The 22519-nt window shown below is 42.5% G+C and overlaps 2 protein-coding genes across 2 annotated transcripts; one reads left to right on the top strand and one right to left on the bottom strand.

Moving 5' to 3' along the window:
- Positions 1 to 1101: 1101 nt before the first annotated feature.
- On the bottom strand, positions 1102 to 10124 carry LOC311118047 (cilia- and flagella-associated protein 57-like; the record flags this gene model as incomplete). The annotated part of the gene is made up of 13 exons (XM_084192923.1): positions 1102 to 1292; positions 1528 to 1621; positions 4324 to 4479; positions 4763 to 4924; positions 5179 to 5352; positions 6325 to 6537; positions 6882 to 6995; positions 7103 to 7268; positions 7490 to 7782; positions 7994 to 8153; positions 8485 to 8747; positions 9433 to 9746; positions 9968 to 10124. Coding segments are annotated over 13 exons (2457 nt in total), but the record flags the coding sequence as incomplete, so codon positions are not given.
- A 671-nt stretch (positions 10125 to 10795) lies between these two features.
- LOC311118049 (putative rRNA-processing protein EBP2) lies at positions 10796 to 20332 on the top strand. The gene is made up of 9 exons (XM_084192924.1): positions 10796 to 10975; positions 11121 to 11204; positions 16861 to 17036; positions 17178 to 17301; positions 18184 to 18273; positions 18374 to 18449; positions 18574 to 18703; positions 18844 to 19048; positions 19211 to 20332. Exons 1-9 carry the CDS (start codon positions 10880 to 10882, stop codon positions 19256 to 19258), a joined length of 1029 nt encoding a protein of 342 aa, XP_084049050.1. The 5' UTR covers positions 10796 to 10879; the 3' UTR covers positions 19259 to 20332.
- The last annotated feature ends 2187 nt before the right edge of the window (positions 20333 to 22519 follow it).

Here is a 22519-nt window from a genome sequence, read left to right as displayed (position 1 = left end):
CTGTGCAGAAGATCTAGGTGCTGCTGTAGGCCCTCCTTGGTTGGTGACAGAAGCACCAGATCGTCAGCAAACAGAAGACATTTGACTTCAGATTCTAGTAGGGTGAGGCCGGGTGCTGCAGACTGTTCTAGTGCCCTCGCCAATTCGTTGATATCTCTCTCTCTCTCTCTCTCTCTCTCTACAGAGTTAAATAATAAGGTGATTATGCAGGCCCTGTGTAGAGCTACAAAGGGGAACTTTGAGGCAATGGTGGGAGGTTAGGAAGGCCCAAATATGTGTGTCTTGTCAACAGTATACTTCTCTGTCTACTATTATGATTTTTTTTATATATATATTTTTAGGCCATTTTAGCAGACACTCTTATCCAGAGCGACTTACAGTAAGTAATGAGTCCATACATTTTTGTACTGGTCCCCTGTGGGAATCGAACCCACAACCCTGGAGTTGCAAGTGCCATGCTCTACCAACTGAGCCACAAGCGATGATGAAAGAAACTGCTTTCGTGATTATTTCTTGAGTATGACATCTGAGGGCTGAATGGTGACGTGATGTATTGTAGTGTGGGTCTTTACCCAATAAAGGGGATCTTAAAATTCTCTCTATATCTCGTTTAATTCTCTATTCCATTCAGAATGAAATAATAAGGTGGTTATGCAGGCCCTGTGTTGTGCCACCCACATACCCCACCCCCGTCCTGCCCGCCCCTCTCCCCATGCCCGCTGCTCACACCCCCATTAGCAATGATGGGAGTTGACGTCGCATTTCCTTAAAGATACTCCGGACATCTTCGATGGAGAACCTGGCGCTCCCAGAAACCATTTGTCTCTTCGCTTCCAATCAGTGTCACAGCAGGGAGGAGAAAGAGAGGGTGAAGGTGCTGCTAAACGCCTGACTAGACTACATCACCTTGAAGTAGGGCCAGGAGTTTTTCCTGACCACATGACCTGACCGGGGAAAACTCTGGGCCCTAACCCAAAGTTCATCCTGGTGAGGGGAAAAAACAGGAAGCTACCTGTGAGGACTCTCTATATAAAGCCCCAAATCCCAAATCCCACCTCCAAACGTCCCCATACAACCTCTTGACATCCTGGAAACCCCTACCTGCTCCAGCACCAGTAGTTTCTCCTGGATCTTGCCCTCATAGTAGAGGGTGAGCTCCTCCAGGGCAGCAGTCTTGCTCTCGTCCATCTGCTGCAGCTGTTCCTCGTAGTCCTGCTGCATCTGCTGAGACTTGAACTGCAGCTCCTGGTACTTCTCATATTCCAGCATCAGCTTCTGACTGTTGGCCGACTCTAGGGGAACGCAGAGAGAGACAGAGAGGATATCCAATGAGGACCCTGGCTCAAACACAGTCAATGCTATCATGTACTGCTGTCAATGTACACACTGCAATGGGAGTCATTCAAGTCTCAGTCAAGTCTCTTAACTCCAAACTTAAAAGGTTAAAAAAATATATTCCGAAAGACGGACAAGAAGTGAGAATAGCATAGAATAGGGCAGAGCAGAATATAATAGAAAATAACTCACCCATATCCTGCAGCTCTTTGGAGTGTTTCTCCATGACCTCGAACATGGTCTCCTGATTAGCTACCTCCATATTGTCTCTCTCCGTCTTTAGGATCTGACAGGAGAGATTGTGAGAGGGATGAAGAAAGGTGGAGAGAGAGAGGGATATCTCTATACATGCACCTTACGCCAGCCCAGCCAGAGCCACTTTCAATTCTCATTTCCATGTATCGATCTAGCAGTAGCTCTTATCAAGGCCGACTCTTACAAGGCAAAGTACACTCAGTGCATACCATAATGAGAGCTGAACACTTTTGAAAGTTAAACCATGTTAAAAGTATTATACTGAGCTACACGCTTAGAAATAAAGGTGCTAAGTAGAACCATATAGGGTTCTTCGGTTTGTCCCTTTTTGGTGCTAGGTAGAACCCTTTGCAGAAGGTTCTACCTAGAATGTTCTTTATAATCAACCAATCAATGTACATACAAAAACACAGATATTAAAACTATTCTGAAAATCACCCTTCATTAGCGCATGCTGGGAAATATGATACAGTGGGGAGAACAAGTATTTGATACACTGCCGATTTTGCAGGTTTTCCTACTTACAAAGCATGTAGAGGTCTGTCATTTTTATCATAGGTACACTTCAACTGTGAGAGAAATCATCACATTGTATGATTTTTAAGTAATTATTTTTTGCATTTTATTGCATGACATAAGTATTTGATCACCTACCAACCAGTAAGAATTCCGGCTCTCACAGACCTGTTAGTGTTTCTTTAAGAAGCCCTCCTGTTCTCCACTCATTACCTGTATTAACTGCACCTGTTTGAACTCGTTACCTGTATAAAAGACACCTGTCCACACACTCAATCAAACAGACTCCAACCTCTCCACAATGGCCAAGACCAGAGAGCTGTGTAAGGACATCAGGGATAAAATTGTAGACCTGCACAAGGCTGGGATGGGATACAGGACAATAGGCAAGCTTGGTGAGAAGGCAACAACTGTTGGCGCAATTATTAGAAAATGGAAGAAGTTCAAGATGACGGTCAATCACCCTCGGTCTGGGGCTCCATGCAAGATCTCACCTCGTGGGGCATCAATGATCATGAGGAAGGTGAGGGATCAGCCCAGAACTACACGGCAGGACCTGGTCAATGACCTGAAGAGAGCTGGGACCACAGTCTCAAAGAAAACCATTAGTAACACACTACACCGTCATGGATTAAAATCCTGCAGCGTATGCAAGGTCCCCCTGCTCAAGCCAGCGCATGTCCAGGCCCGTCTGAAGTTTGCCAATGACCATCTGGTTGATCCAGAGGAGGAATGGGAGAAGGTCATGTGGTCTGATGAGACAAAAATAGAGCTTTTTGGTCTAAACTCCACTCGCCGTGTTTGGAGGAAGAAGAAGGATGAGTACAACCCCAAGAACACCATCCCAACCGTGAAGCATGGAGGTGGAAACATCATTCTTTGGGGATGCTTTTCTGCAAAGGGGACAGGACGACTGCACCGTATTGAGGGGAGGATGGATGGGGCCATGTATCGCGAGATCTTGGCCAACAACCTCCTTCCCTCAGTAAGAGCATTGAAGATGGGTCGTGGCTGGGTCTTCCAGCATGACAACGACCCGAAACACACAGCCAGGGCAACTAAGGAGTGGCTCCGTAAGAAACATCTCAAGGTCCTGGAGTGGCCTAGCCAGTCTCCAGACCTGAACCAAATAGAAAATCTTTGGAGGGAGCTGAAAGTCTGTATTGCCCAGCGACAGCCCCGAAACCTGAAGGATCTGGAGAAGGTCTGTATGGAGGAGTGGGCCAAAATCCCTGCTGCAGTGTGTGCAAACCTGGTCAAGACCTACGGGAAACGTATGATCTCTGTAATTGCAAACAAAGGTTTCTGTACCAAATATTAAGTTCTGCTTTTCTGATGTATCAAATACTTATGTCATGCAATAAAATGCAAATTAATAACTTAAAAATCATACAATGTGATTTTCTGGATTTTTGTTTTCATGCGAGTGTAACCAATATTTACAGTAACACCCTTGTTTGTGCATGGTCATTCGGTTCCTCTCAAAACGTTTGAATAGTCTGATGGTGCCCAAATGATATATGTTTACAACTTTTTTGGCAATCTATAGTACTCCAAGGCTATTTAAAGTTAGTTCTTGTATAATTCATGTGTAACTCATACAATCCTAAAGTGAATATAACTTTTTTTTCATCATTGCCTGCTTGGCTCGGGTTCATTTCAACACTGCATTACAATTGACCCCAACCCAGCAGCCATGACAAAATCTCATGTGCCTAGCAAGAGACAACAATAGTGACACATGTCAAACATGTTAATGTTTAGCCAACATATTGTGATGATAATTATGATAGTTTGAATTCTTGGACATTAATGCTCAGGACAGTATAAGAAAAATACAGCAGTCGAAAAAACTAATTTCACCTGCAAATAGTGAGATATTTGTCTGCAACTTTTCAAGCAGAGAGAAACCCTAAATGGGCATGTGCTGAGAGAGTATCATCACTCTAGCTTGTTTCTGTTTGGAGAAATTCATGGTGTTACAATTGGCCCCTGTTACAATTGGCCCCTGTTACAATTGGCCCCTGTTACAATTGTCCCCGGTCTCCCGTACTAGTTCATGCCATATTAGTGTTTACCTCAGAGCCTATTTACCATCTAAATGTAGCTACATCACTCTAATTCACAAAAGTAATTGAATCAAATTGACTAGTACTTTATTTAGTTAAGTTGTTTGAGGTAGGTAACTGATTATGTTTAAAGCCCTGTCTGTCTCACCTGTATCTTGGTCTTGAGCGACTCCATCTGCCGAACAAACTTAGCTGACAGCTCCTTGGTCTTTTCGTTGTAGTTCATGTCCTTCAGACGGAGCTGGTACTCATTCTCCATCTTCAGCTCCTCCACACGCGTCTTCAGCTCTAACATCACCTGGTTCTGTTATAGGAGGAGAGGAGGTAGTGAGGGAGAGGAAGAGAATGAGCGAGGGAGGGAAGAAGAGTAGAAGCAGTGAAGTGAAGAGAGTGGGAGAAGAGATAAAAGGAGGCATGAGAGCAGGGGAGGAGAGGGGGGAAGAGGAGAGGACAGGAGGACAGGGATAATGTGAGTAATCAGGTTAGAGTAGGAGTGACCATGGCCCTTGCAAACCTACAATAATGTAACACACCCAACCCATGTATCATGTCAGTGTAATGCTCCAAAGATCCCCATGGTGAGTTACCTTCTCCTCCAGGTCTGACTTGGTGATGAGGATCTCCTCAGCGTAGGTGATCTCCTTGTCTCTCTTCAGGCCGTGGCCCTCCTTGTCTATGATCTTCCAGATGAGCAGACAGCCGTCCTCAGATACTGTCAGCAGGTACTGGTCGTCAAACGTGATCACCATCTGAACACAGAGAGGACACACACTTCAACACCTCTGTTCATGATACATCCACTCAAATCAATGGCCTTTGCACTGATTACCATCAATCTTGAAATCAGCTCGTCATCGAAACAGGTTGTGTGTGAGGGGTGTGTGTTGTTGTGTTGCTTCATGTTGTTGTGGTTCATTACACTGTAATCGCTCGAATTGTGCTGCGTTGTATTGCATTGCAATGCACAGTATTTTACTGTTTGGTGAATCATTGCAAGTCGTACCTTGGTGACAGGTGAAGAGTGGGCCTGGTACTCGATCCAGTCCTTCTGGATGGACAGGGGGTACTTGATGGCCCTGATGGTTCCGATGGAGGTCCCAGTGAAGAGCGTGCGCCCAGAACGGGACATGGCGATGGTGGTGTAAGCCACATCTTCAGTGGGCACCTCACGTAGGATCTGACAGAGAGAGAGACGGGACAGTCAGTGGATGAGGACAAAGTGGATGTCCATATAAAGGCTACCATATAAAGACTACCATATAAAGGCTACCATATAAAGGCTACTATCAAGGGATGGCAAGAAATGAATGCAGCAGAGGTAACCCCCAGGGACTCATTTATTGAAGTGGATATTCTGTCAGTGAAAGTTTTGTTTACTTCAACACTTGGAATGCAAATAGCCTGATGGGGATGGATGAAGGCATCCAACATCACCACTGATCTATTCAGGACTGGATAAAACTCCTCCAAATTGAGATATTTATGATTGTTGTGGGTTTTTCTCTCCAAGCTCCAGCTTCCCAGAATAACTCAAAGGGCCTCTTTTTTGACGGACTGTATCGTCTTTCTTGATTGCTTTCATAGACTGTCAGAAAGATGGCCGTCACTCAGGGATGAGAAGAAGTGACAGCAGAGTGGGAATGTAATAAACTCTCTGTCCCCAGTCATTATGACGGAGAGGGAAACACTATTTATTTCCCTTTCAGAACTTCACTTCACACAGCTGGAAACTGACACCATCAAAAAATGTAATGAAGAGTTTAAGGAAATAAAATATTAACTCAAAACAGACAGCATAGTACCACTCTCGAGGGAAACTTCTGCATAGTAAGAATAAGAAGATACTGTAGACCTGGATAATAAGTTCTAATTGCACCCCTCAATTATTAAAACCATCTTATAGCTATTACAAGAAAGACCTGATATAATTTTATAGCATCATTATAACTGACTATATCTCAAAACTAATACGCAGTTGTCAGAGTATCTGACATTTCAATAAAATGTCAATCTAATGTTTTACATCAGCAGTTGTCAAGAAGAGCTTTACAGTAACCCAGCCTAGACCCCAAAGAGCAAGCAAAGCAGAAGCAACAGACAGGAAAAACTCCCTAGAGGGAAGAAACATGGTACTTTTTTGGGGTCTCACTTGACAGGCCTGGATCTCTTTCAGGGTACAGTCGGTCCCCACGGCGAAGATAGTCTTGGCGTCGGAGGAGACGGTGACACTGGTGTAGCTGCAGGACTTGAGGACGCTCTCCGACTCCCGCTTGCTAGTCAGGGTGTTCCACTCGTACACAGCCCCCTCCATACCACATGACACCAGCCTGCTGTCATCACCACTCCAGGCTATGGAGCGCACCTGGAGATGGAGACAGGAAAGCCTCAAACAAAATACCCACATGCGGTCACGTTACCTCTGCGACCCTGAGTTTTTCGAGACAGGTGAACTGACCAGGAAAACTCAAAGCTATAACTAGGGCCAAACGTTTTTCCTGGTCAGGTCACATGGCCTGGAACTGTTGGCCTGAGGCGAGGCCTACTGGAACTGTGGTTGGTCAAGCGGCTGCCAGATGTGGGACCAAAAAATATGCCGGAGGCAGGCTGCTAGTGGGCTAGTTGGAGCTTGCTAGCTAGAGTCTTACTCTCTGATGATAAATCACACTGTAAACCATCAGTGACCTCCCCCAGTGTACCATTCCTAACCTTCCCATTGTGTCCTTTAAGGTTGAGGACATTCTCGAACGTGGTGGTGGAGTAGATGTGAATGACGTTTCCATTGACCGCAGCAAGCAGGTGTCCTCCGTGACTGAAAGCACACTAAAAGGAAAAAGCATACAGTACACTGCAAATCAATGTTCAAGTACCAGTGATGTTCAGCTATCTACAATGAGGCACTGTTGGCATTGAGAACTCTTAATTCTGACCTCTCTACAGCCTCGCACGGTGAACTCCTTGAAGGTCCTGACGTCGTCTATGAGCAGGTTCATGAGTCGCAGCTTTTCAGAGAAGCCCACCATGACAAACAGGCCAGAGGGGTGGAGGGCGATGCTGAACGCCTCCTCCTGGAACTCCTTATACAGCTCGAGGGTGCTGGGGGGAAAGGAAAGTGAGACATACCTAATAAAGGCTTTTAAAAACCTTCTAACAGCCAGCCAAGAAAAAAATTAATCTCACATATACTGTAACTACCGTTCAGTGTCTAAAACAACAAAGGAGCTGAGACAATCATCACAGGCTGGGACACTGTATAGTCTTGACATAAAGTCCAGAAAATCTTTATTAAAAGGGATTGTGAAACCCACAGTTCTTACTTGGTCTCAACGTTCCAAATGCGTACAGACTGGTCCAGGGAGCAGGTGGCGATGATGGGCTTGCGGATGCAGATGGACAGGCCGGTGATAGACCCAGAGTGGAAAGAGTGGGACAGGAACTCAAACTGGACCTGCTCCCCCTTGCTCGTCTCAGCAGAGGACAGGGCGATACTGTAGAGCTGACCACGGTCTGTACTGGTCACTACTGTCTCCTCTGATGGACTGATGACCAGAGAGACTATCTGCTGCTGCTCTGCATAGCTGGGCTTGTGACTGCACTGGTCTGGGGGGATCTGAATGGAACATATACATGAAAACACACACACACATGCATGCATGCACAACACAGTTACATTAATAAAAAACACACAAGTATAAATAGAAAGGCAGTGACATTTTCAGAAACCTCTGTACAAATAGTCTGTTTGTACAGAAGGTGCTTAGATTTGCACTATACAGCTCGCTTGAGTGATAGTGATAGTTTGGTGAAATAAATTCTGTCACCCTGATCTCCCTGGTCTTCCTGTAGTTGTCCTTGTCGTCCGTTCTCTCAAACAGATACACAGTCCCAGGACCGGCCGAGCAGGCAAAGCCTTTGGAGTAAGCTGTGATGACTGTAACCCTTGGCAACTGAGGAGGGGCCTCTTCATCATTTCTCTCTGCACTGTAACATTTTTCGATTGTTATTATTATTATTTTTATTATTTTTACGGCATTAGGAGGGTAACATACACAGACGTTTCGGCTTTCACCTTCTTCGGTGTGCAGGTCAAAAGAAACACAGCAGGCATGGAAATTGTGTGACATCTGTTCTGTGCCCTGTGCATTGAAAGAAGTTGCCCAAACTGGACTCTAACTGCCTGTGTGGTATGATATCCAAGAGCACTTTAGATTGGTCTAGCTTTCCTAAACAGCTAATTTGGTAACATTTTATTTCATGGTAGATAGGTAGGTTATTACTGTGTCAGCACAAGCCTGTCTCTCCTTATGCCCACCTGTCTGAGTCCTGTGACATGGTGGCCTTGGTGGTCACACTCATGTCCCATCGAAGGTCTCCAGACTCAAACACCATCAGCCTGCCTGCTTCTGTCCCTGCAATCACCCTCTCCTCAGACATCCAGGCATGGGATAGGAAGTTATGGGTCTCTTGCTTATGGAAGGTGGACTGCTTCAGAACCCCCTCTGCATAGCGGAAAAGCTTGAAGACCCCATTCCCACTCACACAGATCTGGGTGTTGTCGTATGGGTTCAAGCTGACCTGGAAACATATACACTCTTAGAAAAAAGGGTTCCAAAAGGGTTCTTCGGCTTCCCCCATAAGATAACTATTTTGGGTTCCATGTAGAACCCTCTTTGGAAAGGGGTTTTACATGGAACCCAAAAGGGTTCTACCTGGAATCAAAAGGGTTCCACCTGGATCCAAAAAGGGTTCTTCAAAGGGTTATCCTATGGAGACAGCCGAAGAACCGTTTTAGGTTCTAGATAGCACCTCTATTTCTAAGCGTGTAGAGTGTGAGACAGTGCCATCATAATATAGCCTTTGTAAGTAAATAAGTATGTGTGTGATCAGCTACAGAGTTGATACTACAACAGAGTAAGGAGCAAGGACCAGGAATGCGATTTAATGCCTTTCAGGGTTTCCCAAAGTCGGTTCTGGGGCTCCCCCTGGGTGCACGTTTTGTTTTTTGCCCTAGCACTACACAGCTGATTCAAATAATCAAAGCTTGATGATGAGTTGGTTATTTGAATCAGCTGTGTAGTGCTAGGGGAAAAAACAAAACGTGCACCCAGGGGGGGCCCAGGACCGACTTTGGGAAACACTGCTTTATCTATGGAAAAATAATACTGCTATTTTGAATGAACATGCTGATCATTCCACACCACCATTTCCTTGCCAATGACTCTTCCCTGGCCCCACTAACAAGAGAGCAGTCCGACCTCACCTGGTTGACTGGATTAGCGGCCACAGTGGTCTTCACCATGGCCATGACCTTCTGCTTCTCCCACATCCAGTAGAAGAGGGTGTAGTCTGGCGCCCCTGACTGGCCGATGAAGTACTTGGAGTCAGTGGAGAAGGCCATTGAGACAAACTCCCGGACATGGATGTCCCCTCCATTCAGCACCTTCCTCTTCCGGCTCTGCTCGTGCTGCAGGTCGTACACTGTAATGGTGGCCCTCTCTCCCCGCTCCGACACCGCCAGGTAGCGGCGGTTTGAGCTGATAGCCAGGGCATACATTCCCTGACTTCTCTCCAAACCTAAGGAGCAAAATCAAAGATGAATCACAAAGAGAACATAACTGGAAGTTGGATATCTTTAACAGGTTGTTAACAGCTAATTTTGTTTTTAATGCCAGGTTTATATTTGTCTATGAATAGATTTCAGAGAGAGTGATGTAGTGTCAGAGACACTAAACAACTATAAAACACCTTGACCCTAGCCATATTGTTGTACTCCTGAGATGTTAGCATGCAGATACCTGGGATGAACCTCTGCCATTTCTGATCGATGTTATAACGAACACAGTTGTTCCCGGATGGGAAGATGACAGTCTGCTCATCAAAGTAGAACAGGTTATTGGCCACGCCCCTCCGCAAACCAAAGCTGTAGTGGCACTGGGCCACCACTGCAGACATCAGAGTCCTGTCAAATCAAAGCTGCAGACTCAAATCTGCCAGTGAAAGGAAAGAAGGTTTTGGATCTTTAGGATGCGGCAAGCAAAGCTCTTAAGGACACTAATTAAATTATTTAAGACCATATTGATCCTTTTCACATTGATCTGAAATTGCACTATTGGACCTGTAAATTTACATTTACAACTCCTGATCTACAATAGGCACATTTTTATAGCCTTACCTGGAACCATATATTCAACTTTGAAAAGTAATGATTCTTATTTTACTAAGCTACTTACCTTTATTGAAAACAAAAAATAAATACAAATGTGTTGATTCCCCACAACTCCTTATTTATGATTTATTTTTAAATCACTGAGACATCCAGAGATTAACATGATATTTTTGCCGAGGCATGGAATTTTATATGAATAGAATGTTATCATTACATTCTATCACTATGGAAAAGCATTCATACGATGCATATTTACATAATAAACAATGAATATAAATAATTAAACCATACACCTATATAAATATAAATTCAATATGTTATTCATGAGGAAATGTTTTATTGTCGCGACTCTGGTCTTTTTTACCCCACGAGTTATAATCCAGGAAAACTGTAAATACTGCAAAAAGAAACGTCGGGTAGGAACCTTTGATTTCTTCGGGGTGAGTGTTTCACCGGAAGACCGTTTACAGCCGCCACTTCCTTCCCACGTGAACCGCTCCATGTGAGCACGGATTTTACACCAAATAACTGTTTGTATCCAATGATTGTCGTTAACAATACCATGGATATTAACGAAGATGACGAGCAGTTAGGTGATACGTCTGAGGAGGATAACAGCGAATTATCTGACGGAGAGGTAACTGGTTATTCTATAGCGTGGTGCTTGGTAGCTAGCTAACATTAGCTAAATTAAATAGTAGTTAGTTAGCAATGTCTCTGCTAACTTTACTTATAGCTAGGTTCTAAAAAGCTTTACTTTGCTGTGTTTCTTTCTCCATTAGCTTCAAGATGCATTTGCAAAGGGGTTGTTAAAGCCTGGATTGAACTTTACAACACAAGAACCGAAGAAGATTGTCAACAATGTGGTGAGTGTTGACATGCGCAAGCCACCATTGTTTCCAATGACTGTATAGTGTGTATATATATAGGACGTCAATCTTTCAGCCTGGTTAAATTGTTTAGGAACATTTTTATTTATTTTTATCTCTAAATGGTTAAACTAGTGAGAAATATGATTATTGGAAAGTCTGAGTTTGCTTCATTTACTATCATCCTAAATGAAGATATTTAATTATTTACTATCTAATTAATATAACGATACTCCATGATGTGGACAGTATGTGTTACTACATTACACACGCTGATGGTTTGACAACTTCGAATTGGGGGGAATTACACATCCCTTTAGTTTATTTTTACCTTCGATTGGTGATGTTAGTATAAAAGTTTATAGTCAACATGACACACGATCAATTGCTTAAAACAGATCAATGTATGCACTCACTAACTGTAAGTCGCTCTGTATAAGAGCGTCTGCTAAATTACTAAAATGTGAAATGTAAATAATCAATGTCTTTGGTTTTGTATTGTTGATTTTTGTCATACGGGCTGGGGGTTGGAGGATTTAGAATGCAGCTATCATTTTCTTTATGAAATGGCACTAATAATTCGGGGTGGTCTCTATAGAAGTCGCTGGCCACACACCAATACACGGATTTGACAGTCAACTGTATCACTTTAATAGAAGCCAACCATTGTCAATGTTGATATCCTATGGAGAGTTGTGATAGTTGAAGTTAACTAACAGAAAAGTGGTTTGTTCCCTTTTCTGTGATGGTAGCCTTCCGTAATCAACATCCGCCATTCCAAAATATAGATGGAAGCGTTCTACAAATTCTCATCTGATCAACCATATATAGATTATTACAAGTTTCTGTGTGCCTTTTGTATAATGTACGTTTAAAAAGCACGTTCAACCCAAACATTTCGCCCTTGTTATATTTTACGATATACCGGTATTGATGCACAGACCGGTTTGGGTTTTTACATTACCTTCTATAACGGAATTTGAATTTTTGGTTTGTTAAATGTGATATGCAGTGTGTAACATCTATCTTTTTTATAGTTTACTCCGCTCTCTCTCATGCTGCTTTCCACACAAACCTAGCCCCGCCCCTTGTCACTCAAGGAGCATTTGTTGTTCCTAGACCAGGAGACCCTTGCCTTCCATCTGCGTGGTCAATGCAGCACATGCAACAATGTTGATGACAACGATGCTGTTTTCACTTTGCTTCTTAATATAAATCCACTAGGGTTCAATAATTACACTATTAGTTTGTGTTTCCTATATCTGCAAATGGCTAGTTTCTTTTCTTAGTAAGTTGGGCCTAAATCATGTTAACTAGCTAATAAATGTACAGAGTAAGAGCAAACGGAACTAACTATACAGCCTGATAATACCAGTGATGGTGTAGACCTAAATCAGCATGTTGTTTGTGCAACAGTATCTTCTAAATCAAAGCGGAATACGCAAAGCATGAATGTTAGCTACATGAAGTAGCTAAGAGAACATTCAATGTAGTCAAAAGATTATAGGGTCCCCTAAGAAACACTTAACACTCCACAATAACTCCTCCGGGCATTTTCGTTCATTGTCATGTTAAACAACTAACTATAGAATTAGAATAATAATTATATTTCCATGATTCCAACAGTTCACCCAAGTGTTCTTCTCTAAATTGCAAGTCAAATCGCAATTGCAACATTTGGTTAAAAATAAGGCCTAGATTGTTTGCCCGTATCGTGCAGCAATGGCAATGTGGAGGTGACCTGAAATGTGTGCAGGAAAGTTTTTTCTTAAGTAAAAAAGGGCCCAGATTAACAAAACACTTCTTATGCAAAAACTTAAGAAGCGTCTTAAGAAGAAAAGAAAAAGTTCGTTCGTAAGTGCAATTCTTCAACAATATCTTAAGATTTAATGATTTAATAACTTCTTCTCAAATATCTAATTACAAATCTTGTTAAGATGTTTGTTGCTAGGAAACCGTTTTAGCTAGCTGTCTAGCTAGCAATGGCAATCATGTAAGCCTATTTCTTACTGAGATTACTGTTCTAAAACATGTTATTGGGTTTAAAATAATCAATACTGAAACTTTCAGATGAAGTTTGAGTGAATTAAACATGTTCAATTGCTTTCATGAGATTTTTCTCTCACTGCCCTCAGTTTAAGACAAGGGTTTAGCTATCTTGGAATGAAGAACATTTCCAAGAACTTTATTTTCAAAAATCTAATTTCTTCTTAACTTTTTGCTTAAGGAGAAACATAAGAAATAGCGCAAGAACAATTCCAATAAACTTTTTGAGGAATAGCAACTTTGCTTAACTTTCTTCTTGAGTCTATAGTTAAGGGAACCATTGCAGTTAACCTTCTTAAGAATACAATTATTTTGTGAATCTGGGCCCAGCACCTTGTGTTCTATCGCTTGAGCTCCTGTACCTCTTATAGAATATTCTCTCAAAAGGAGCTCCTGCACCCAAAATGAGTACTGTCACCTATTTCAGTCCAAGTCAAGCACTGCTTCTTACCAAATTCCGATGCGCACTTTGAAGATGTTAGAATAACTGCCACATTTACTTTTCCTCAGCCAACAAGATGAGTAATGAACAGCAAAATCACTAGCCTATGTCAATCTAATATCCCCCATAGTAGAAAAGTTTACGTATTCTATTGGTCAGCTTGTCGTTCTGTGCGAGAAAAAATAGGCTATTCCAAACAAACTCTGGTACAGTTATGGAACGATAGATCCCATGTAGGCCTAGGCTACATTATACTTTTTTTTAAACCGATGAGGCTGATGCAACAGATCAGAACATTTACCTTAAAATGTTGATAAACTATTATTTCTTCACATTATAAGCGCAGCAATGCGCACAAGGCAGTAGGTTATGTGCGAATGTTCGTTCCATAATGCAATAAGCAGGAGAACATCTTTGTCAAAAGCACACCGCACATGCAAGCGGTTTCATGTGACAGAGATTAAAAATATATATATCAGTTTAGATGTTTTTTTTAAAGCAGGGAGCTCTAAAGATGCAACAACTAGCTTGGATTACTAATATTGAGAACAAAAATCATAGTTATTTTGAATCGTGGCCATCAACTGTTTTTACACGCGATTACGTTTAGAATTGTTACGCAATGATTGGGCTTATAAAAGCATGTTTCACTCCAGTAGCAACGAATGAGCTGTTTGAGAAGCTGTAGCAGCAGCACTTGCGCTGTTGGACAGATTTTCCACTCATAGGCTCTGTATCTGTATGCTGTGCGCGTGTGATGAACAAACAAAACAACTAACACAAATACACACGCGCCAATTTAATTCCACTAAATTATGCAAATTAACCTATGGACCAATAAGCATGACCGGTCAAATGTATTAAAATCAACTGTAAGGTGTAATGGTTCACCAAACCCACGGTTTGGTACATATCGCGGTTTTGGGTTCACGTTTCAGTACAGCGGAAAATTAAATGCCGTTCAGCATTCACAATGTTCCTTGCATTGTCTGTTGTGACCGGATTGTTATGTTGGGCCTCTCCGGGAAGGAGAAAGGCAGTGTATGTTTCATGATTTAACTACTCATGGTGTGGTTGTGATAACATACAGAAACTCAAGTCCTTTTCTTCACCCAACCTAGAATACCTCACATTTACATTTACGTCATTTAGCAGACGCTCTTATCCAGAGCGACTTACAAATTGGTGCATTCACCTTATAGCCAGTGGGATAATTTAATTTTTTGGGGGGGTGGGGTAAGGGGGGGTAGAAGGATTACTTTATCCTATCCCAGGTATTCCTTAAAGAGGTGGGGTTTCAAATGCCGACCGTATTACCTCCCAAGAGATTTCTCTTCATTGTAGTCACAGCCGTGTAAATTCCCCCTCAAGCCGATACCACGACGGCCCTCAAGGAACTACACTGGACTTTGTTCAAACTGGAAACCACATCCTGAGGCCGCCTTTTTTCTAGCTGGTAATTTGAACAAAGCAAATTTGAGGAAACCGCTACCGAAGTTCTATCAACACATTGCCTGTAGTACTCTCACCTAAAAAACTCTCAACCATTGTTACTCTCCCTTCCGGGTTGGCTACAAGGCCCTCCCCCGCCCTCCCTTTGGCAAATCTGATCATGACTCCATTCTGCTCCTCCCTTCCTATAGGCAGATACTCAAACAGGAAGTACCCGCACTAAAGTCTATTCAATGCTGATCTGACCAATTGCAATCCATAATTCAAGATTGTTTTGATCATGCGGACTGGGATATGTTCTGGGTTGCCTCCTGAGAATAACATTGACGTATACACGGACACGGTGACTGGGTTCATCAGGAAGTGTATAGGGGATTATGTTCGCACTGTGACTATTAAAACCTACCCAAACCAAGAACCGTGGATAGATGGCAGCATTCGCCGTTGTAATCTACTGGGAAGCCAAAATGTTCCCAAACTGGAGATTTAAACATTGGAGCGTCTTTCAGTTCTTGTGTATCGATCCCACCACTCGCCATAATAAAGAACTAGTTCCTGGCTGTGTCTCACAAAAGGACAGTTTGAAATTAGACAATTTAAGATTTTAATTTTGATTACAGCGTGTGCATGGGCTCCAGTTGTTTTAACAGAATAGCCAGACATTCTTTTCCCAGCTCAGATTTACTCCAGGCAGCGTAGGCATAGCCTATATAGGCCTAGTTTACAGTGCGTACCGAGGTCCCCGTACCGAACGGTTCGGTACCACTACGTGTACCGTTACACCCCTAATCGACTGGTGTTTCTGTCAATGAATAGGCTAAAAAGCATTATTTTGCAATGGGATTTTTTTCTTCTTCTCCCTGACAATTGGCCGGCGGCAGTTATTATTTAGCGCTTGTTATAAAAAAAATTAATTACCGGCTAACGGAAACCCTGGAGTGATTGACAAAAAAGTGTTACACTTACCGCTTTGGCGACCCACTTCAATCAAAATGCAACACTTCAAAATGTAGCTGGCTGTCTTCTGCAAGTTGTCCTCTACCAGTGATATAGAAATTATTCCCAGATTCCATGTGGTTTTTGAGCTGTGCTAGTTTTAACAGGACGTGCAACCTGATCCCCCCCCCCCCCCCGCTCAATTAATTTCAAGGTGATATCGGTATGAGTAATTGAGAAGTGTATCCCTTTCTGTTTTGGCGACCCCATATCAAAATCCAACACTTCAAAATGTAGCCGACTGTCCTTGGCAGGTTGTCCTCTAACCAGTGAGGTCAAAAATATCTCCAGTTTCCATGTAGTCCCCCCCCCCTGTTATTACTGTTGTATATGTAGGCGGTACATTTTATGTTTTCAATTTCACAAACTGTTTTTGCATATTGGTTATTGATTTGGACACATTTTAACATGGGCTATTTATCAAAATGTCTTGTCAACGGGAAGCAGCAACATCATTTTCAATTTAAGATTTAGGAATATAAATTTTAACTTTCAACATTAATTTCCATTGGTATTGTACTTAATCTGGTAAACACTGCTGAATGAGTCCAAAAACGTGCAGCGGTTGATTTATTTTGATGATATACCAGAAGTCACCAAATCGGTTTGCCCTGCCAAGTATGTGTCGCGCTCTCTCTCTATAATTCATGTTTTATTAAACTGTTGTGAATCACAAGTGGCTTTTCTAATACGTATTTTCTTCATGGTTGTGTACAGGAGGGTTTGAAACAGTGCCTTGCCGACTTCCGTAAGAACACATTACCCTGGGTAGAGAGGCTGGACATGGTCAATCTCCCAGCTGATGACATCGTTGCCAAGTCTGAGGGCAGACTTGACAACAAGGCTAGCGGAGACCTCAACCCGGATGACGACTTCCAGAGAGAGATGTTCTTGTGAGTGTATTTCCCTGTTACATGGGTGTTGAATCCTAAGTGTCCATTCATATCATAGTGAAGAGTGACTTTTGGTGTAATATTATGCTGTCCAAGCTATGGCAATTGTAACACATCCTCTCTTACATTGATGTCGTCCAGCTACCGCCAAGCCCAAGCAGCTGTTCTGGAGGCGATGCCCCGGCTACAGAAGCTTAAGATAGCCACCAAGAGACCTGAGGACTACTTTGCAGAGATGGCCAAGTCAGACCAGCAAATGCAGAAGGTAGGATGCCCTGACCTGGCCTTAGTCCCAGAGATAGCTTGCCATATGTATGACTTAATTGCATCAGGTATGGATTGATCACTGACACCAAAACAGTTTTTAAAAAGAGATGTTCTACTTTTCCATAAGCGGTAATTGGCAGCTTTTATTTTTAAATGCATAAAAGCGAATAAAAACATTATTTGACAAAGCATCCTGACAAAATAAATATCCTCTTTAAATCACATTGGCTATGCATGGAGGTTGGTTCAGGTTGTCTTGTTATCGCATAATCTCTAATCTGCAGTCTGTCTTGCGCTCTCGCTTGCCAACTAGCAACATTGTATCATGGTACTGGCCTGCAAAGTTTCCTGCACCAGTGAGACTGTGACTGACACAACTGAATGCATACAGGGGAGAAGTGCCATACAAGTCCACCAAGAAGGAGTATTTAGATGAAGTAATTTAGCGTTCCTCCTCTTCCACTAATCTAATGCCTGGTGGAGTAGTTGGCTAATGAAAAATAAGAAATGCAAATCAAGCTAACTAGCTACTTTACCAAGGATAAAGGCACAGACGACTGGGAAAAATAAATGTGATGCTGAATCAGCAGATATTGACAAGTCAGATGGACAGAGGGAGACGTGCAAGGAGCCAACGTACCCTTGGTATGCTGTCATTCTTTAAATTATTATTGCAATCACTTCCATAGTGGTGTGGTGGCAATAAATGGCCAATAGGCACTCCTAATGAAACATGACCCTACACGTGGTGGCATTGAAATGGATTTCTATTTGATATGGCCGGTAAATCTCACATTTGTCCATCAAATTCTGGCATTTGACTGGCACTGAAACACTGGTGTGGTCATGAATAATGCGATCCTTTTGTCTTTTCCTATAGATCAGGAAGAAACTCATCATGAAGCAGACAATGATGGAGAAGTCCGAAAAGGCTAAGAAACTAAGAGAACAGAGGAAGTACGGCAAGAAGGTAGTCTCCTCCCGTCTCTTTTTCCTTACAGTGGTCTCACTGGCATATCTTTTTATTATGTCCTCTTGGTGCATGTGGTCATATGAAATCTGTCTTGTAGGTGCAAGTGGAGGTTATTCAGAAGAGACAGAAGGAGAAAAAGGCCATGATGTCTGCCGTGAAGAAGTATCAAAAAGGTGGGTCCTCAGTTCTACGTGTTGTGGTTACGACCCAACTTGTTCACACGTTTAGTTGGTAAGTTGCTCTGGGTGACAACATCTGCCAGATCTGATTCATGATTAACACCCTCCTCTCTCGTAGGCATGACTGACAAACTGGACTTCCTGGAAGGAGATCAGAAAACAGCTAAAGGAGGAGCTCCAGCTAAAGGAGGAGCAGGGAAAGGAGCAGGAGGCCAAACACCTGATAAAAAGGCCATGAACAAAAAGGGGTAAGACGCCACACACAGATGTGAATGTTGTGCACAATGCTTATTTTCCACTACCTACCTATACTCATAGTATTCAGTGCTTTTATAACAAATGTGTGTCTACTGTACCTCGACTCCAACTGAAACCTCTGAATTGACAGCCCCAATGCTAAGAGGAAGTATAAGGACCAGAGGTTTGGCTTTGGCGGAAAGAAGAGTGGAACCAAGTGGAACACGAAGGACAGTCACAACGATGTGTCAGGGTTCCGCGCTAAGGTGGCTCATGGGAAAGGAGGAAAGGGAGGGAAAGGAGGTAAAGCGGGACCTGGAGGAAAAGGAGGAAGGGGCCCCGCCAAAGGAGGGACTGTAAGTGACTGACAGACATCCATGATCACATTTTGAATTAAAAGAAAAAGAATTGATTGTTAGTGTTTTTGGTACATTCATTTTCTTTCAATGATATTATTTGAAAAATCGTAGTTCTTTCGCCATTTTGCTCCTTTTCTAAAATGTTTTATGATTCTTCAGAAACGACCGGGCAAGAATGCACGCAAGAAGATGAAGGGTCGCTCCTAAAGAGTTGGGTGCTGAAGGTCCTGCAGTCTGATTGGTCCGTTGGTCTATGACATCAGGCCAGGTTTGCACCTCGTCATCAGTCTTGGGTTACCCACATTGCATCCCAACTTCTGGAAGCGCATATATTAAAGAGAAGTGCTCTCTTTCTATACTTAATCACACACCACCCTTCATGGAGCCCTTGGGCCAGTGGACTGATATGAAGGACTTTGTGTCACTATGACCCAAGATGTCCACTTGCATCCTGCCGTCAGAATGATGTTTCCTAGAATATCGCGGAGGAGGCTAGATGTGGACAACCTGACTGAGCAGTACTGTACTATACACGCCAAATTCAATAACTGCCCTGCTACACTCCCTCTGCAGAGGAGGGGTGGTTTAAAACCCCAAACACGAATTTGGACATCAAAAGACAATGACATTTTGTTTTTATTTTATTACTGTCAGTAAAATAAATCTGTTTCTTTTAAAAATAAATCTTTATATGTTAACATTTGTGAAACTATTTGCTGACAGTGATCAATGATCAAGCCACTTCAATAAATGTATACTGTCATTTAGTTTTTGTTAATACTTATAGATTTTTGCTAAATGCACACTTTGCAAGTCTGCTCATTGACCCTCTGATTCACTACCCCTAGTGACATGACATTTTGTAATATTGAACAGCTGTTATGTTTGGCCTTTTCCATCTATCAATATTATTAATATGTGATGGGCCAATGTGTTACTTTCTATAGATCTGGGTAAATGTTTCTTCTAAAAACAGTTTTGGGGCAAGAATAACCCCTGGTTTAGCCTGAGTGCCAGTCTGTGCTATTATACAAACTCCTTGTCACTCATTGTCATGTCTGGCTTGACAATGACCACAATGGAGATGGCAAGGGCACAAACAGACCTGGGACCAGGCTATACCTGCTCCTGTATCGGTTTCTTTTTGATAAATGATTTGTGCTTCTTCAATATTTCTCTCCTGTGTGAAGTTATGGTGTTTATTGTGACCTTATACAGTAGGTCTGTCTGCAACCAGTTATTGTTTGCTTGGGACAGTAAAGCAATATTCGTAGCCTTGTTTCCATTTAGTATTTCTCAATTTATATCCAGCGAAGAGGCCACTGGTTGGCAGGGTGTTCCATGAAAAAGCTTTCGGCACCAAATTTGGTGGACCTAAACTGAGTTGAGCAGTCCCCTCTGGTTGAAGGTATTGTCCTTGCAATATGTAACAAACCGAGTACAGCAGAGAGGTGTCGGCAAGGCATAAGAAGCTGTCAATTTAGGAGGTTGTATTTTAATTTTTTTGTCCAGCTCTTTCAGAGTTTGTATATAGCTAAAGCTTTTGAAGTGGCTTAATTTCTGGAATGCTAGTTTATGACCAGGTTGTGACACAGTAGGAGAGATGGGACAAAATCAATTACAGTAGTTGTTCATCATGTAATTCCTCATCGTTCACATTAATACACAAACCTTTATACAGCGGTGGAATGTGCTTAAATCTTTTGTACGGATTTATGCTAAATAGCGTGTACAATTGTTGGCTCCTATTCTCTCTATGGTCTCGACGTGAATTGCGTTCTGATGAACAATATCCACAGGATCCTTTTCTTTTGGTTGCTTAGCCGCTGCCGTCCTGGTTCGTGTAAATTCGGATGAAATCCAGACAAAACACGAAAGACGCTACCTAGTGTGCAACTTTGTAACAAGCCAGCCCACGAAATACAAACTAGCTATCAATCGCAAAAAGTGTTCTTTATTCCTCCCGTTGTCTAGCAACAGTAAACAGAACCTCAGAATGTAGAGGTATTTAGTGGCCACACGAGGGCGCACAGCACACATTTTCTTTCAGTCAGCCATGGATGAAATGGAATTGGCTTTATTTCTGTTCAGAGCTACAGGGGCTGTAGTCTAATGTGCTCTTGCCCTATTAGTGGAGAGTGCACATTCTGTCTTGTAGGCCACCATTAAATCAATTTACTTCAACGTTGGCAATTGAAAAACATCAAAGAAAATATTGTGAAATGCAAGCCAAGTTTGCTTGTTTGATATCTAGAGATACTATATCAAACGCTAGGGGCTTTCAATCTTTACATGAGCTGCTCCGTTCAGTACGTGGGTTTTTTTCATGGTTAGGCCTGGCTGCATGAGTAGAATGTGATGACAAGGTCACAGCTGTATTGACGTGAGGATCCCCGGTCTCCCTCTATATATCCCTGCCAGAGATGGTGTCCGGTTCCAATACATGTCCTTGGTTGTCCTCTGCCGGCCGCGTCTCTAGGGCTATATTTATATCTGATAGGCTATATGAATATTCATAAATTGACCAAGCAATAATCTCAGGCTATCATTTTGTCTGTGAGTTTGTTTTTCAGACTGCTGTTAATTTCATTACGAAGACTGTTGTGTTTGATATTGATTCAGAGTTTTCATAGAGACCCATTTGTCTTGTCTTAGGTTTATGTTGTATGCCTACTAGGTTTTGAGAGTGGCTATCAATCAGACTTTTTCTTGTCTTCATAGCATGAAACCATTTTTTTGCCACAATCTCGCCAATCAGTATGTTTTAGATGGCTGTGTCCTAAATGGAACCTTATTTGCTACATGGTGCACTTCTTTTGGACAAAAGTAGTGCACTATATAGTGGAAAAGGGTGCCATTTGGAACACCGTCTTTGTCAGGCAGACAGAGGCAGAAGATACTTGGAGAACTTTAGTGTTCAGCTGCTCTTCCCCATCTTCATCTGTTAACGTCTCCGTGTTGCTGAAGTACTGTATGCAGTCTACTGGGTTAACAGTTATGAATATTTAACAGTAATGGGAGAAAATAGAGAAAGTACAGTCTAGTGACTGACTGCACAATGCTTTGAAACCGAATTGAGGTTTTCAGATTGTGCAGAACTATGCTTGAGTTAGCCTACCATCTGTAGTGTTACGATCAGGGCTTCTCGCTCACACACTTCCTCTTGGAACGCTGGTATATTTGCAAAGCAGTGATGACAATCTCACGGCTGTGAAGCGCCTGCACTTGTCCCGTCACATAAGGCCTTTAATTTCATTTCCCTTCCTCCAGTCTTCCTCATTCCTTCCTCCTGTTCTGAGGCAATCATCATTGTTTCTCCTCTCTCCTCATCTGTGGGTTTCTGAGCAGTGTGTGTCTCTGCTGGTTGGTTCTGTGTCACTGCTTCCCTCATGGAAATAGACAGGTTAATAAAGTCAGAGATCCTCTGCTGTTCTCCCTTCCCATGTCATAACCTGATTCAAGGGTTGT

This window comes from Coregonus lavaretus, assembly GCF_964263955.1.
Source record: "Coregonus lavaretus genome assembly, contig: HAP1_SCAFFOLD_2343, whole genome shotgun sequence".
Lineage (NCBI taxonomy): Eukaryota > Metazoa > Chordata > Actinopteri > Salmoniformes > Salmonidae > Coregonus > Coregonus lavaretus.
This window is presented reverse-complemented; position numbering and strand designations above follow the sequence as displayed.